This window comes from Anser cygnoides, chromosome 3 (assembly GCF_040182565.1).
Source record: "Anser cygnoides isolate HZ-2024a breed goose chromosome 3, Taihu_goose_T2T_genome, whole genome shotgun sequence".
Classification (NCBI taxonomy): domain Eukaryota; kingdom Metazoa; phylum Chordata; class Aves; order Anseriformes; family Anatidae; genus Anser; species Anser cygnoides.
In genome coordinates this window covers 120,229,489-120,247,231 of record NC_089875.1, presented here as the reverse complement: position 1 = coordinate 120,247,231, position 17,743 = coordinate 120,229,489, and the positions used below count along the sequence as shown (strand labels likewise).

The 17,743-nt window shown below is 46.6% G+C and overlaps 1 protein-coding gene across 2 annotated transcripts; it reads left to right on the top strand.

The window, feature by feature from the left end:
* On the top strand, positions 1 to 16,211 carry LOC106038202 (serine protease 55). 2 transcript variants are annotated; one of them, XM_013184554.3, is made up of 5 exons: positions 1 to 310; positions 637 to 826; positions 2,312 to 2,559; positions 4,796 to 4,938; positions 15,747 to 16,211. In XM_013184554.3, exons 1-5 carry the CDS (start codon positions 16 to 18, stop codon positions 16,047 to 16,049), a joined length of 1,179 nt encoding a protein of 392 aa, XP_013040008.3. In that variant the 5' UTR covers positions 1 to 15; the 3' UTR covers positions 16,050 to 16,211. The 2 variants fall into 2 exon arrangements, with proteins under 2 accessions (XP_013040008.3, XP_047935280.2); XM_048079323.2 differs by having other exon boundaries at positions 4,799 to 4,938; positions 15,747 to 16,206.
* The last annotated feature ends 1,532 nt before the right edge of the window (positions 16,212 to 17,743 follow it).

Sequence of the window (17,743 nt, the reverse complement as noted above, 5' to 3'; positions counted from 1 at the left end):
TGGCATCTGACTGTGATGTCAGCGAAAGAGAATGAATTGTGTGAGGTCACATCCCCGTTGCCCCTGGCAGAGGAATGTGTCTACAGAAGCATAACTGCCCCCAACATCATCCAAGAGCTTTGGTCCAAGTCTGGGATGAAAATGCTGCTCCTTACCTTCTGGATTTTAACTTCTCTAATCAGCAGCATCCATGCAGGCGTTTCTTCCCCAGTTTTTATGTTCAGCAGTGAATGGAAGAGTAAACCTGTTGGTAGCTTCAGAGGTGGACAGCAGAGAGAAACTGGTAGCCCTTTTGGATACACACACATCGGTAAATGAGTTTGGCCTGGGTTGATTCCTTGTGCCTTATGGCATACATGCACGGCTTGTACTACACCTGGCACTGAACTCTTCCATTCTACGCCCTCAACAAGGATTTCATCCAACCTGCTTATGGGAAACAGTCTATGGCCCTATTAGCCCCCAGGTTGCCCAGGCATTTTGGGGGGAAGTTACAACAGTGCCGGGGCTTTGGTAGAGAACAAGTAGCATGGATGGTCCTGGACCAGTGCTTTAACCTACATCCTGCCCTCCTCATTTAGTAGCACAGGCAGTGGTACAGCCATACATGAGCAATGTGTCTCATTTTGTACCCAGAGTGTGGCCTTCGACCATCTTATGAGTCCTTTCTGGAGACTGGCAAGAGGATCACAGGGGGGAGATACGCCAAGGCTGGGGAGTTCCCGTGGCAAGTGAGCATCCAGAGCAACGGGAAACATATCTGCGGGGGCACCATGATCAGCGCGCTGTGGATTTTAACTGCGGCCCATTGCTTTGCAGATGAGGTGTGAGTACTTACGTGTCCAGAGGAGGGCAGCAAAGCTGGTAAAAGGGCTGGAGGGCATGTCCTGTGAGGAGAGGCTGAGGTCACTTGGGTTGTCTGGTCTGGAGAAAAGGAGGCTGAGAAGCAACCTCACGGCTCTCTTCAGCTCCCTGGAGAGGGGAAGCACAGAGGGAGGTGCTGGCCTCTGGTTCCTGGCCACTAATTACAGGATACATGACAGTAAGCTGTTTCAGGGGAGGTTCAGACTGGACATTAGGAAATTTTCTTTACTGTGTGGTCAAATGCTGGAACAGGCTTCCTGGAAAGGTGGTTGATGCCCCATGTACATTGGTGTTAAAGAGGCATTTGGACAATGCTCTCATTAACATGCTTTAACTTTTGGTTAGCCCTGAAGATGTCAGGCAGTTGGACTAGGTGATCTTTGAAGGTCCCTTCCAACTCAACTCAACTCAACTCAACTCAACTCAACTCAACTCAACTCAACTCATCTCAACTCAACTCTTCTATTGTATTGTATTGTATTGTATTGTATTGTATTCTACTCTACTCTACTCTACTCTGCTCTGCTCTGCTCTGCTCTGCTCTGCTCTATTCTACTTGGAGTAAGTGAGGACAGCCCAGGCATGATGGGGTGATAACACTGCTCCTTAGACTGTAGGGTATGTATGTCCTTGGGATCAAGTGCAAAATATATGTGATGGAGCCAGAAAGAGAGCACTGAGAACCTTTCCTCCTTTAGGAAAAATAAAAATTAAAAAAAAAAATAAATGCAGAAATCTGCATAACCAGAAGATCGAAGATCTAGAAGGGGAGTAAATCTGCATAACCAGGGTCCAGAAGGAGAGTATTTTGAAGGACGGTGTGAGCAGCCTTGTATAATTGGCCATGATATTATTCTGATGGCCCCCAAAGAGTTCCTGTACATTTACACAGGTTGTGGTACCTTGTAAAAAGAGGTATATTCCAGTTCAGTTTACTCTAACTCCCAAATTACTTTTGCTTTCATATAGCAAACACCTTTACCTTATGTGTAGTCTGATATTAATCCAGCAGCTTCTGGATAAATCAACCCAGGGACAGAATCCAGCAGTTCATGAGTCCCCTCCAAAATACGGCAGCTCCAAGAGCCAGGGCTGCTCGGTGACAAATGACCTGTGGCATCAAAACCTGGAGCAGCTGGCCAGGGACAGCGTGGTCTGGAGCAGCCAGCCCAGGGCACAGTGATTCCGAACACCCAGCCCGCTCCATCTGTTCGTTAGTGGCTGGGCTATTTATAACTTGGTTGCATTCATGTTCTACCTCTGCTCCTGCTTCCCCTGAAAATGAGCTTTGCCTGGGAGTGAGGGCAGGTTTCTGTGGGTTTTGTAGCTAACCTGCCTCTGCAATTTGCTGCTCTGGGGAAAGAGGCACCAACCTTTATAACACAAAGTCTTCATGTTTGCTCATGCATATTCTGCTTTTTTTTTGTTGTTGTTATTTATTTATAAGGCCACCAGATCTCACTGTTGCAGTAGGGGGAATCAACCTTGACCTCCCTCTGGAAGAACATAAGCCAGACAGCTTGGTTATCCATGAAAACTTTGACAGAATAAGCATGAAACATGACATTGCCCTGATCATGCTCAGCTCTCCCATCGAGTTCAGCAATGAGAAAATCCCCATCTGCTTGCCCTTCATGTATGACATTGATACATGGCAGCACTGCTGGATTGCTGGATGGGGAACCACAGGTGCAGGTGAGACACCACTGGGAGATGTTATGTATCTGCTAATGGAGGCTGTTTTTTTACCCATTTAAAGTAGATATTCTCCCCTGGCAGGGGTTACCCATACTAGTGGTTGCTCCCTACCTCCTTTGTAAACACATCCAGACCCTGGCAGCCTCTGCACATCATTGGTTGTCCATTCAGAGCAAGAAACTGTCACTCCCAGAGAAAAGTCTTCGATATTCTGAGCGTGTATGTTCCAGATGAAACCTTAGAGCCCACCATTGCTCTGCAAGGACTCAACCTTCTTGCTTGCTGTTATGAGCACCCAAAGTAAGATAATCTGTGCTGGGCAAGTTAGGATGGGCCTAAAGTGATCTGGCATAAGGGAAATGGAGATTTAGGGTTGTCTTTGGCATAAAGCCTCCAATTAAACACATTGATTTGATGGTTCTGACCACCCCCTCCTCTTCCTTCATATAGAAAAGCAGATTGCTATTGCTAATTGCTCTCATTCAAGGTCTAATGAAAGTAGCTCCGGTACTGACTGTCACCCAAAATGTCTATCCCAAACAAACGTCACCAAATGGCTAATGAGCTATTTAATTATTGGAAAGGGGTAATCAGGGCGGAGTGGGCAGGGTAGTGCCTTGGGGCTTTACCAGTTCTCCTTGGCATGTAGTAAGTTAACATCCCGTTTAATCCTAGCTCTTGTACCCCATAGGGTTACCATCTCCTTTCTGAACCTCTGTATTTTCCTTCTTATGCTTCATTCACATCACGTAACAGTAAAACACAGCACAACGCTGTGTTTTAGTTGCGAAAGTCTTCCATTTCACCAAGGTAACACGCTCTTAGAAACAGAAAAGCAGGGGCAATGCTGCAGAGTCGCTCTGCAACTTGGCAGGATTTCTCTTTCGTTAGTCTCTGCAAAATGCCTGGTGTGGTTCTGGGAAGGAGAGCCTCATTTTGCTGCGTGGTCAGGGTGACATTGCCTCTGCAATCTGAACTGCACCCCGCGGGAGCTCAATGCACCAGCCCCGGCACACAGCCCTTCTGTCTGGGAGATGTTTCAGAAGAAAAACAGGAGAAGTTGAGTTTGCTGAGTGATGTGTGATGGTGTGATACGGTCCATACCAAAAAAGTATGACGCACTGTTCCTGCGTGGGAGGAAAGATGGGTCATTTCTCATCTTTTGGAGGTGGACATCTCTCAAATGGCACCGCAGGTGGCACAGCCTGACTCCTCTTTGACTGCAGTCAATAAAACCCAGCTCACATGGAGCCACCTCCTTGGAGATGCTCACATTAATGCATTTCTGTATGCAGACACTTCCACGGAGGGGCCCCGTGTTAGTTGGGAAAGGAGCATGACAACTTTCTGTCTTTTAGATGTTACCTTCGAGTCCCACCTTCCTGAAGGTTCTGGGAGGATTTAGCTCAGTGAATTATGCAAGAAGGAGTGAAAAGCTGTGACATCCTTCAAAAGACAGCTTTATCCTTCAGACTTAGGCTTATTTTGAAGACAAATGTGGGTGATGAAATGAGTAGGCTTTCCATGCAGCCATGAGTATTCCATGAATATTTTTAATTTTTTCACTGCTTCCTTGTGCCCACTGTGATTTCTGCTTTTCCATCTCAAGAAGAGGAAAAAGCAATTATTTCTGTTGTGTATGGCCATCCTTTGTGAAAGATGTCCAGTCCCCTGGTTGAGGCATGGCCTCACAAGCACCCCAGGAGAGCATATGGTCATCTGTTCTGGAGAAAGCTCAGTGGAAATCACTCCACAGGGCTCACACAGGGCTCCATGAAAAGTCCCTCAAACTGGGTACCCTAGAAACGTGAGTGGGAAACCCAACAGCTCACCTCAGAGCATCACCAAGACCAGGAGGATAAGCCATCCCTCTGGGGGTACTTCTGGCTGTGCCACATCCCAGAGTTCATTTATAGGAATAAGTTATTTTTTTCAAACCCTATTTAGCAAGCTTCCACTCCCCAGGATTTTAGCTTTGCCCATCAACATCTCCCATCTCACCACCTACCTACCCATCTCCTAGGCTGGCATTTAGTCAAGAGCACAAACATATCCTAGACAGCCCCTGTAAGCCTCCATGACCCCCAGAGCATCTGGTTGTGCCCTGAGCCCTTCCTACCCTGAGTTCCTTTACAAATGCATCTGAGAGCAGTCCCAAAGGTCTCCAACAGCGCTTTCACCCTTACAAGCTCTTCAGGGTTTGCTAATCCTTCTCTTCTCGCTTGCTGGTTAGCAGCTGAGGTATCAGCATCCCACGTGCTGCAGAAAGCACGGATGAAGCTCATCAGCAAGGAGCAGTGCTTGGAGCGCATCCCGCAGCTACCAGAGAACATGCTGTGTGCTGAGCTGGAGGGAGGAGAAAGGGGCACCTGCCAGGTAAAGCAAACACGCCCCGGTATAGCCACATTGCCTATTGGGGAACAGGGACCTTCAAAGAGAGGTGAATTCACTTCAGGAATGAACATCCACGCTTCCCGTGGTTTTCTAGGGCTGCTAAAGGCTCTCTGCATGAGGCAAGAAGCTCAGGGGCTGAGGACCTGCCTGTCTGGTGCATAGCAAATGTATATTGACCCAGGCAGTGGGGTGCAGGGCTCTCAGAAAGCAGTGGTGGTTCTGGAGATGTGCCCCTGTGGGGACCAAAACACTTCTGTGCAGTGGTGGTGGGAGTTAAATACTGGCTGGAGACAGGAAAATCTGACCAGGAGGGTCAAAGCAAAAGGACTGGGTGGGGAAATGATTCAAGGAGTGTTTAGTTTGAATGTTAGAAACCTTTCCAAGGAACTCTTTGTGCTGGCACAAATGTCCTGTAATAGCACGGCAGGTAAGTCTGTGGGTGCCAGAACTAGTCACATATCACAACAGGTTAATGATATGGGATGGTGGAGCTTTGAAGCTGAATTATAGAGCATGATATTTGATAGTAGGGACTGCTAAGGGGAAAGAGCTGAAACAAACCGCTTGGAGCAGATGACCCCCAGAAGTCCCTTCTGACCTCAACCTTTCTGTGAAATGCCCAGAAGTGGGAAAACCTCACCCAAACTATGCCCTCAGAACATGTTCTATGCACACGATTGCTGTCCTGGTGTCAAATAGTCCGAAAGCCAAAAAACACCTCTGCTTTCACAGCATCCAACCTCCAACCCCATCTCTGATTGCTCAATGAGGGCTGAGCTCTCCCTGCAGCCTCTCCCATGGTGAGAACAGGGCTGAGGTCTCTCTCCTCTGCTGAGCAAGGGTTTTTTAGAAGTGTGCCTGTGCTTCCAGGGGAGCAGTCAGACACATGTAGGCACAGCTTCATCCTGTAGGAACCCTTCCTTCTAACCCAGAGAGCCAGGACTCAGAGAAGTCCCTGAACTTTAGGTGCAGGACTTGTGGACTGCAAAGCCATCGCAAGCTGGGGCCATACCTAGGCAAGGAAGGGAAAGCTTTGCTTTGCAAAATCATTTTTTGATTAGCCAGAGAGCATCTGCCTGTGAAGCCATTAATCTAGAGACTTTCACCTCCATTAAATTCAATCAAAAAATTTAAAAAGAAAACTGCCACAGGATAACATTAACATGATTAAAGAATGCACTTCCCAGCCCAGCCTTAAGTTCTGCAGCTGAATTATGCTGGTGAAACAGCGAGAGCACTTGTACCCAGCAAAATGAATCTCCTGTATTCAGAAAGCTGATGAGGGTGCTATTTTGATCTACAATAATGTTAGCGTAGACTGCAAAATGAAATAGAAATGTGAGCTTTCCAAGCAGGGAAAGTACACAATGATTATATATGTATGATAAAGCTCATAGCCCAGCAACTGCCCACTTTTAGCAGAAGTTTGACCAGGCAGAAATGTCTTGCAACCTGAAATAATGAGAACAAGGCAAAAATGTACCCTAGGCTAGTAGTAAGTCTGTTCAGGAATGAAACAAGTGACATGACTTTTCATCAGGATTTGCTCCTTTGCTCGAGGGGAAGCACTGATTTTGCTGATGGACAGTTTTCTGGGATTGAGTTTGGGTGGGTAAGCAGTCATATTTTGGCCTTGCTGGGCTGGTTCAGAAATCTGGTGGCGTGCCTGCAGTAGGCTACCAGGTAAGGAACTGGGAGACCAGGTCCCAGCCTGATGCTTGCTCTGCAGCAAACTCTCAGTTGGTGGCAAGGCACATTGTACAAAGTGCATTCTATTGAGCTACTCTTCTCCATAAAGACTGGGTTTTTCTCTGGACAGCTCTGCAGGAAACGTTATCTTGTCACACCGGCTTGAATCTGCGTGTCTGGGGCACCTGGATGGGATTAGAAACTTTACTTGTGGTTGGGGGTTAAAGGTTGTTGAATGGGCTCAGATAAATTCTGTGTGATGAGATGTTAAAAGAATTGCTTTTATATTTTAGGCTCCTGGCCACCTTTCTAAGTTTAGGATCCTGCCCATGTGCCTGGAAACAGACATAGGAGGGAGGAATATTTTTTTCTTTTTCAGTCATACTGGTAAAGGAACGAGCTCAGGCGATGCTGAGTTGCTGGTGTAGATGTGGCCACAGTAAACCTGGGAGCAATGCCTGATGATGCACAGATGCCTGATCTGTCTGGACATAAACCAGATAAAAGCCTTACATTAACCTTTCCTAAGCATTGCTGAGAACAGGATACATTTTTTCATACCCAGAAACAGTTTAAGATGGCAAGTTGCATCTAGACCACAGGCTGTAAGCCCACATGATCCTGATCTGGATCCGAAGGATTACCATGCTTGGTCTTTGCACTGTGTGCCATTTGTGCGCTAGATCTTCCTCACTGCAGCAAGATGGTTTTATTTGAGTCACCAGTCACTCAAATATCTTCACCGAGTCATGTAAAAGTTTTATCCTACTGATCGCTGCCTTAATATCCACATGTGGCAACAGGTCATGAATAGAAAGGCTCAGACATTTCAGTGGCTGCCATCATACTAGTACCAGAGCATGACTAATTTGTGGATCACTAACTGTGTTCCTATAATAACTCAAGGAGATTGAATAGCAGAGCTCCTGAGTATTTGTACTTTAAAAAAAAAATCCATTCACTTAAAAAGAAAAATCTATTGTATACCAATTCCCTAGCGGTTCTTCAGACAAATATATAGATTGACTGTGAATTAACACTAACAGGATCTGTAATTGACTTATAGTTCTATTTAGTCATAAACATTAGCATTAATGGATGTTCATGGAGTACAAGTGCTAAAGAACAGACACTAGAGATGGCCTATGTGTTATTTTTTGTGTGCTACATTTCTTCCATGACCCCATGAACCACAATTGATGTCTAATTCCTTGCTTTCTTAAGCACCTTTTGTTAGGCCCTGATGCAATGGTAACTCGAACAATAATTAGAGTAGAAGGGACTCACAAAGTAAATGCCTCTTCAGTGCCTTGCTTATCCAGACAAAACTCAGTAAATGGCCCAATTATATTTCAGAGAGTTTCTCTGAAATATAGGACAGAGTGTTTTGCTGGAAGTCACAGTTCACGTTCAGTTCAGGTCGGCAGCAGATGAAGGGGGGTCCGGGCCCTGGCCTGACTTTGAGGAGAATGAATCATTGTGTGGCCACAGACAAGTGGTGGGAGCCTTGCAGCTCAGCTTCACCACACTCCCCTCACCCTGGTGTAGGGCTGATCTGAGTCACCGGCCAAAGGCATCTACCCCCTTCCACTGAATTATACAACAAGAGATTTTGTCCTTCGATAAATGACTGAAACAATGCTAGGATGCATCTAGGGCTCTAGGTTTTAATTTATTTAGTTGAGTGAAAAAGGCAGAGAAGGACTACGTTCCTTCATGTGTAATACGACCTGCCCACAAATACTGTCAGCAGTTTGGGAAGATTGAATATGCCAGAGGGCTGTGCTGCCATCCAGAGGAACCTGGGCAGGCAGGAGAGGGGGGCTGACACAAACCTGCAGCTCAACGAGGAGAAGCCCAAAGTCCTGCCCCTGGGGAGGAACAGGCCCAGCACCAGGACAGGCTGGGGGCACCCAGCTGGGAAGCGGCTCTGCAGAAACAGACCTGGGGGCCTGGGGGGCACTGAGGTGAACGTGAGCCAGCGATGGGCCCTTGGGCAAAGAAAGGGCTGCGTTAAGTAAAGCATCGCCTGCAGGTCGAGGGAGGGGATCCTGCCCCTCTGCTCAGCACTGGTGAGGCTGCACCCGGAGTGCTGGGACCAGTCCTGGGCCCCCCAGCACTGAGAGACCTGGGCCCAGCGGGGAGAGCCCAGCCCGGGGCCCCCAGGGTGCTGCCGGGCCCGGAGCCCCCGTGCTGTGAGGAGAGGCTGCGAGAGCTGGGGCTGCTCGGCCTGGAGCAGAGGAGGCTCCGGGGGAGCTCCCCCATGGCCGTCAGGACCCGCGGGGAGGTGCGGAGAGGCCGGAGCCGGGCTCTGCTCGGCGGTGCCCAGGGCCGGGCCCAGAGGCCCCGGGCCCAGCCCGGAGCCCCGGCGGCTCCCCCTGCCCCTCAGGCAGCACTGCTGGGCCGGGCGGGTGCCGGAGCCCTGGCACAGGCTGCCCCGAGAGGGGCCGGGGGCTGCTCCTTGCAGAGCTCCCCGAGCCCAGGGCCGTGGGGCTGGGCACCCTGCTCTAGGGTTGGACCAGATGGGCCCAGAGGTGCCTCCAACCTCAGCCATTCTGGGATTCTCTGAATGGCTTTAGCACCTCTGTAGCATCTGGGCTGCAAAGAGCCCTCACCCCATGTAGCTACAGCAGTAGCAGTAGCTGTTTGGTGAGATTTATCTGGCCCCATGCAAATGCCTTTCCTGTAGCTATTTGCATCTACCCAATCATCTTTCTATTAATGCAGAGAAAAAAAGTGCTTTTGAACGTGTGATTCATTCAGGCTGTTCCAACCATCTATTTTAAAATGAGATAAATCTCTGAGTGATCATCATTCCCATTAACTAGAAGCAAATCCAAGGTGTCTAGCTCACAGGGACACACATGGATCTGAGGCAGGACCGTTGCCTACAAGTCTCACGTGTCATTTTAGATGTCTCAGGGCATCCCCATGGCACCCAGCTGTCCCCTCTTAAATCATGTCCCATTGACGGTAATGTGACTGCACCGGGAATTTGACATTTGCACCGGAACCCCCTCAGAGGGGTGATCAGCCTGGAGCTCAACTCACCCCTCCTACCCTCCTTCTGTGCACAAGAGTGAGTGCTAAACCCATGCAGAAGTGACAAAAACTCTTGCATCCTTTTACAAGCTCTTGCATCCTTTTACTGGTACTATCGAGGCTCAAAAACTGCAAAGGAGGACTTGTGACAGAATTTTTTAAAGAAAAGGTCTGCAGATGAAAATCGGCTTCACGCAGGTAAATTATCACAGAGACAAGGCAAAGGCCACAAACCAGGGAAGCTTGCTCAATCCCTCCAGCTGTTTAAAATATGTAAACGGATGTGGATAGATGATGCTGTGATTGCAGTCTGTAGGTATGGAGAGTATCTGTATGAGCTCTGAGGTTACAGGACCTTCTGCCTATCAGCCAAAGGTCTCCTGGGGACTAGCACTCGAAGCTAACCACATTTCAATTCAGAATTATTACTACCTGTACAAAATTACTTAACTATTGCACCTTACGTTTACATTGAAGAGAGTGACCCACTCACGAGCCTTGTGATAGATTCTCACTCATTGAACAACTGCTAACATGTCAGGGTGTGGTGGTTGTTTTTTTTTTCTTTTTTTTTCTTCCTAAGATTGGTTTAAATAGGAAGGTGTCCTGGAAAGCTCCATAACGAAGCATTAGAAAGACATTTTTGCTTTTATAGTCTGTTACATTTGCTTCTAAAGGGTGCTTTGATGTGCAGCTCATAAGAATTAGAATATTTTTCCTGTGTCCTGTGGCTTTTTAGAGCTTTCATCATTTGATCATTTTATGATAGGGGCAGACAAGTGAACACATGGAAGCTATGGTGGCTTAATTCTTTAATCTGTGAAAAACATTCCTTCCTATTGCAAGGACCTGAGATGTTGATGATGCCCCACACCTCTTCTGCTTTATTCCTTTGGCACCCCAGAGTTGCAGCTTGTAGTCCCTCAAACTGAAGCTGTTTGCTTTGTGGTAAGGGGGTCTGGTGTTATTTTGTGTGCCCGGTGAGTGAAGATCTGGGGAGCAGAACATCTCTGGAACCAGCTGAACAGAGAAACCTACTGAGTGCCTGCCCTTGGAGTGGGAGAAATGGGTGTGATGACTCAGAGCAGCCGCTTCTCATTCAATTACAGTGAGTCAACACAGCTTTAAGGGGAAGTCATGACTCACAGATAGATTCAGATTCTTTGAAGGAGTTGACAAGCATGTGGCTGAGGGTGATCTAGCTGATATAACGCGCTGAGATGCCCCAAATTCTTTTAACAAGATTTCTCACCAAAGGCTCATACAGAAAGTGAGCTGTCACGAAGTAGAAGGGCTTCTGTTTGAAAGGGAGGCGGCACAGAGGAAAGATTTGACAGGAGAAAGGGCTCACAAGGGGAGTCTCCCTGGGATCCATGCAAGGAATTGTGCTGTTCAAGGAGCACAAATGCTGAGATGACAAAGTTGGCTGGTGCCGTAACACTGTTCAGGGTGGTCAAAATTAAAACTGACTGTGCAGAGGTGCAGGAGGATTTCATTATTCTGAGTGTCTGGAGGTTAAAACAGCAGATGTAGTTCACTGTTGACAAGGGCAAAGTAATGAATACAGGGAAAAGCAACTCCAGCTGTACACATAGAATAATGGGCTCTAAATTAGCTATTACCATGTAAGAAGATCTCAGAGTGACTGTGGATAGTCCTTCAAAAACGTCAGCACGAGATTCTGTGGAGGTCAAAAAGGCAACAAGAGCATTATGAGTTATTAGGAAAGGAATAGGTAGCGAAACAAACGCATGTTATGTGAGGGCTCTAATCTGGGAGGCCTACATCCCATGCTGTGTGCAATTCCTGCCCACCCCATCTGAGAAACGAGGTAGTATTAGAAGAGACTAGTAGAGGGGAAGGATGAGCAGGAGCACGGAAAGGCTTCTTGTGAAGCGGAGAATAGCAGAGCAAGACTCTGAAGCTTGTAAAAGAGATGTCTGATGGGGATATGGCAAAGATTTCTAAAGTCATGAATGCCAAGGAGTGGGCAGTCAAGAGCTGTCCTCTTGTCACCATTGTTCAAAACACATGAAGGAGGGGGGAACCAATGGCTGTATCAGGCAGCAGATTGGAAACAAAGAGAAGGAAGTACTTTTTCATCCAACAGATAATTAAACTATGGAACTCACTGACCAGGATGTTGTGGGTATTTATCCTAAGGGATAAATGGATTCAAAAAGCAATTAGATAACTTCCTGGATGAAGATCTCTCTAAGGCTATTAACCACTGTGATGTAAATACAACTCTGTAAATACCTGCCCTGCTTTTCATTCTCCTTCCCAAGCACTTGCTACAGACATCTGTCAGAGACAGGAGTCTGGGCTGCATGGGGCTTTGGTCAGATGCATTATGGCCACCTTTAGTCGCTGCCACCATGGCTACTAATGGACCCTAGTGACTTCCATCTGGGAGGTGTAGGGCCATCCTTTTGACCCATTTTCCAATGAGGAGATGGAGGGAAAGAGTAGGTGAAGACTCTCAGATGAGACCTCAAAGGGATCCCATGAAAGGAGTCCAGGTGCCTGTGTTACCTGATTCATCTCTGACATGTTAAAAATGGTCTTAGCCTCCTTCCTTGTACCTTCCTCTAAAGATAGTCTATTCACAGTGAAATAACTGAAGAAATCATCTCTTTGGAAAAACCTTTGCTTCCTGCAGCCAGGGCAGCTCTAATAGCAGATGTTGTTATTCACACGCTGATTCTCTCCAATTTACACAGAGCTTACCATCACAAAAATGAAACCAGCAATGACTTGCAAGGACTGTGTATCCATCTAATGAGGATCAGATGGGTTGTTCTCCCTCCCCCCGAGCTTCTCGCACCTAAAAAGATTTATGTGGCTGAACGTGTTTGTTCTGATCAATTACCATGTTGCAGACAAGAATACAAATACGAACGGAAGATTACACTCTTGCGCCAAAGCTCACTAAAGTCAGCAGAAAGGCTCCTGATGTTCACAAAAAGTCTTTGGCTGTAGTTAAAAGGATGAAACTTTTGATCAGCTTTAGTGAACAAAGTGCCTTGCTAGTCTGTGACAATTTTTATACAACCCAGAATTATTTGCCAGCTCATATATCTTTGCTCTCACTTCTCCTAATGGGAGGATTAACATGTAGTTGTGGAAGGAATGAGTTCAGCAATGAGCTGATTTGATGTAGTTGCTTTTCACTCATCCTCCAGTTGACAAGAAATGTGTAAGAGAAGCAAAGATGCTGTTTTCAGCTCTTTCACTGTCCAGAAACTTGCCACTCGGACTGAACAGCAGGAGCAAGCATCTGGTGTGTATGCTGACCAGAAGTGTTTCACCACCAGGGTGCAAGAGGCTGAAAGCTGAAAGCAGCATTTAATAAGTGCTTCAGTCTTCAGGGTTGTTGACCTGAGCGTTCATTAAATTAGTACTACTGGAGACATCAAAGAGCTGAGGCGATTTTACCAACACTCAAACCTCCTTCTTCCCACATCGTCTCCTACACAAGGATGGAAAATCTTGGGCCAATAGTTTTGAGACCTTAAGGTGGATACAGGGATATTCAGAAGTGTCGTAGAACTGAGTTTATTTTCTCTGTCTTTAGCCCTATAACAATCAGGTTCCCGATTCGCATGGGCTGCTATAGTTAAGTGGGAAAGATCATGTGGAGAGGATGATAGACATCCAAGTTAAACAGAGGAACTTAAGAGAAGAGGCACCTTTTGCACCCATGAAGCAGACCATCTCAGCTCACATGCAAAGGCATCTGAAGTAGGATTTGGGTCTCAGGGTTTGTGGATTTGCAGCTGCTGCCTGGGTTTTCACAGCATTGCCCAACTCCCTTGCTGGGCAGGTTTTAAATCGCTTTCCGCAGCTGACAGTCCCCCAAGCCCTGCAGAGACAGTTCTCTCTTTCCTCTCCGAATGGGCAGAGAACAAACGCAGCTAAAGAGATAAACAGGGGAAAACATCTGATTTGAAAGGAAAACCACATGATCTATAGCTTTGAATTCCTGGCTCTGGCTCCTGGTTCTGCCATACCCTTGTGCAAATCACATCCCTTTTCTTCCATGCTTTTCTCATCTACGAAATGCGATAAGAATTTTCCCCAAGGATAGCCACAAGGTATCAGGAATTAATTGGTATTGAAGCACGTAAGTGCCCTGGGAGAAAGGTCCATCGCAAGTGTGGATGGCCTCCAAAATGGGATCTGTCCCACTGATGATGGAAGCACTTCTGTGCTGGGTGGGTGCCGGAGCCCTGGCACAGGCTGCCCCGAGAGGGACCAGGGGCTGCACCTTGGAGAGCTCCCCGAGCCCAGGGACGTGGGGCTGGGCACCCTGCTGGGGCAGGGGGGGACAGGGGCACCCAGGGGTCCCTGCCAACGTAAAAGATGCTGCAGTTCTGTGATTCTGTGGTTTAGTGTGCAGAAGCTCTGCCAGTACTCATGTCTCCTGTACTGGGGAAAGCCACCGTGCTGCACCCCAATATGCCAGTGCTGAGAGATCACCAGTAGCTGCTGCGTCACTGCCTCAATAACAGCTCCAGTTCTCCCAACTTCATTTCTTATCTTTCTGTAGGAGGCTCAAAGTGCTTTCCTTTCGCTGCCTGGATAATACGTTTGGCCTGTGCCTGCCCTGAGGGAATTAGCAGTGAAATTCCCAGTAATTTAATTGTGCGCACAGCTTAGAAGATGCTCATTCATTCAAAAAGGATGGCATCACCAAGAGCACTGGTAATGCGTGGGTCCAAGGTCAGTGCAGGGTCACTGGTGGGATTCACACAAGTTCTTGGTTGAAACAGGGTTGGGAAATGCCTTCAGATCCTGCCTTTGAAGGGGCTTTACCACCACCGTTGTGTAGTTACAGTAAAACCATTTCAGCACAAACAGTACTGGATGCTGAAGCAACATTTTATCTTCATTTTTCTCTCCTGTTTACATGTTGAGCCAAAAAGAATATTAAAGAAAAAAAAAGCGATAAGCTCATTAGGGGCCTTGAGCCTCCATCTCAGGAAATGAGTAAGAATTCTGCCATAAACTTTTGTGGGTGTTGATGAGTTGCATCACACAGCCAATTCCTTACTAGTTGATGTTTTGTTAGGTCAGGGTAGCTGCTGGGAAAAGGGGGTTCATACATCGATGGCAAAGATATTTCTCAAACTAGGGCACAAAGATGGAAGGACAACAATTCCCAGGAAATCTGGCTGTATTAGGAAATGTGTTTGTATTACTTCTTATTTGCCATATAAAGGAGTGGAGAAAAGATAGGAAAATAAAAACGGAACCCTCTGTGGAAGGAAACTGTCTTACTTAGAGCAAGGGCTGAACAGCACTTAAGACGTACATAACTGTTGAGAGGAGTGCTGTACCTGGCTGGGTGCACTTTGTGCTGATTGTGCCTGGCTGGGTGCACTTTGTGCTGGTTTCTTTTCTGCCTGGGGTTGTGCTCAGCAACCGCACACAGAGGTCACACAGGAAACTGGACGTGCTCTTGGCTTTCAAGCCAGGACATTCCTCTTCATCGGATGGCTGCAAAGTGCATTTGAAAGCTTGCACGTTTTGGGTGAGTAGAAGTTGCCCTTCAAGTAGCAAGCAGATTTTCGGTGAAATTAATGCATTTGCAAGAAAAGCTTGTCAGGGTTAGTGTTCATCTCTTGTTCAGTTTCTGTATACTGGTCCCCAAATTAACAGCAGCAGGTACCTGGCACCTGTATGCACTGCTTTTACAGAGAAGCCAAGAACTGAATGAACAGTCACAGCAAATGTCCCTTTTTACTCTTGGGTCTTGTCTCCTGGTGACAAGACTCAGGTATCCCTCCAGGGCCCTGGGAGGATGTGGAAAAGACTGAGAAGGACAGGGCATTGTCCTGAGCTGGAGACTGTGACCGATCTTCTTCTCTTACCTTCTTCTCTTATCATTTATTCTGTAGGCATCTCAGACCTTAGCTGTGACTCTTTGAGTCCCTGCTCCCCCAAGACCTCATGAACTTGGGATGGAGTTTGATTTTCCCAGTCAGCCTCTGGGATGCAGCTGCACTCAGAGACCCGAGGTTTGATCCTGCTCTAATGTCCTCCTTATGCCGTAGGTGGACAGTGGGGGACCTCTGGTTTGCAGCTACTGGAACACCATGAAGTGGTTTCAGGTCGGCATCATCAGCTGGGAAGAAGATTGCACAGAAAAGCCAAGTCACGAGATCTACACTTCCGTTTACAACTACTATGGCTGGATCATGACTGAGACAGCTGTAAGGGGGAAACCTTTCTTCATCGAAGGCGTGGATAACCGTGAAAATGCCAGGGAGGTTCCTTCCAGGGCTCAGGCACAGCTGGTGTTTCTTGAGTATTCTCTCCTTTTATTTGCCTCTCTAACAGCAATTAGATTACTCTAGAGAAAATTTTTCAAAACATAATAAAAGTCAGAACTACTGTCTCCTTCTTTTGCTGCTGACCCATAAAGTCATGTCTCAGGTCAGCCTGCTCCATCTCACTGATGTGGACACAGACGCCAAAATGAGACGCCACAGTGAGACAGGGGAGTGATGGAGAGGCTGGAGATCTGAAATGAGGGAGTCAGGACCCAGAAAACAGAGTTCGTAATCCTCTGAAAAGCCTGGATTTTTTCAGTCTGATGGGTCACATCAGGCTCAGCCGTTTGCTGAGCTCAGATGCAAGGTCAAAGGTGAAGGAGCTGCTCCCCTTGGAAAGTTGAAACCTTAAAAAAGGTCTTAGTTCAGTTGGTTGCAGATTAGCTTAGCTGTGGGTGGGATAGCTCTGGGTTAATATAACTTACAGCTAGTTATTAGTTGGGCTAATATATCTTGTATCTTGCAGCTGGACCAAACTAAGACCATCTTCAAGAACCACAGCATCCCCTCAGGTGGTATGTCAAGCTGCTGGGACATGACTACATGTCAAATTCATCCATACACTAGAAAAAGGGCAAGAAAGCTGTTGGCCGGTGTTGGAAACTTTAGCTTCACATAACTAGTCATTCTTATTTACCTGGGTTGCAAATGGTGGGTTTTGGTTGTTAAAGACACTAGAGAAAAATCTGGCTGGCTGGAGGGAACTGAGCTATCTATGAAATGCCGTCTACAGAAACCCCTTGGTTTGGTAATTAGCCAAAATGAATCCCTTACAAGTAAATGGTAAATCAAAAGCATTTATTATTGTTATTATTATTATTTTATTTATTTTCCCTCTGCTGGAGACCTATTTTGTGCATTTCTGGGCTGTGCAGTTCCCAGTCTGAGCTGGGACTGAGATGGTCCTTGAAGCAATGCCATCCTACACTGTCCAGCAACAAAGTGCATCACAAAAACACTTTCCATTTTTTACAAGGAGGTTGCTTTTCTTGAAAGTGATGGGGAAGGAGGCAAGCGGTAAGGTCTCCTTCATGTCCCACCTTTGCAATGGCATAAAAGTACCTGTAATTGCAGCAACGGTAAAACTCACTGAATGTGCAATGGGACAGAACCTCACAAATTGGTTTTAATTACCTTGATATTTTCTGGCTAGCTGGTGGAGAAGCCTTGTAAATGAGAATTAATTCATCTACCTTAAGCTAATGCAAACCCATCTTGGCATAAAAGTCAGACTTTATTTTCTGTGTTATCTGAGCAGAAAATAATGCTTAATTATTATTAGTTCTGAGTAATGCTTATGAAAATTGCTCCACATTAATTTCACATGGCTGACTGGCTAATGGATGCATAAGGGTCTTGTAACCCTTTGCAAAAAGACTAATAAAAGCTAAAAACAAGGGGAATATATTACTTTAGCAGCTATTAGTAGTAGACAGTGTCTGCTGGCATTAATACCTATATTTATTTTCCTTTCTATTAATAATATATCAACAGATTCTAGAAGCTATGGCAGGGGCTGGACATCAGGAAATATTTCCTAATGCTGCAATCTATTCAGCTACAGAATTGTTTCCCCCAAAGGAAATGAGAGATGTCCTCCCGCTTGAATTATTTTAATGTAGGGATTGTATAAAGCACTCTCGTCTGCAGCACAAGGCATGGAAAAAGCCTGCGCTTACAGGGAACTGCAAAAAGACCCAGTAGGTCTTCTCCATCAG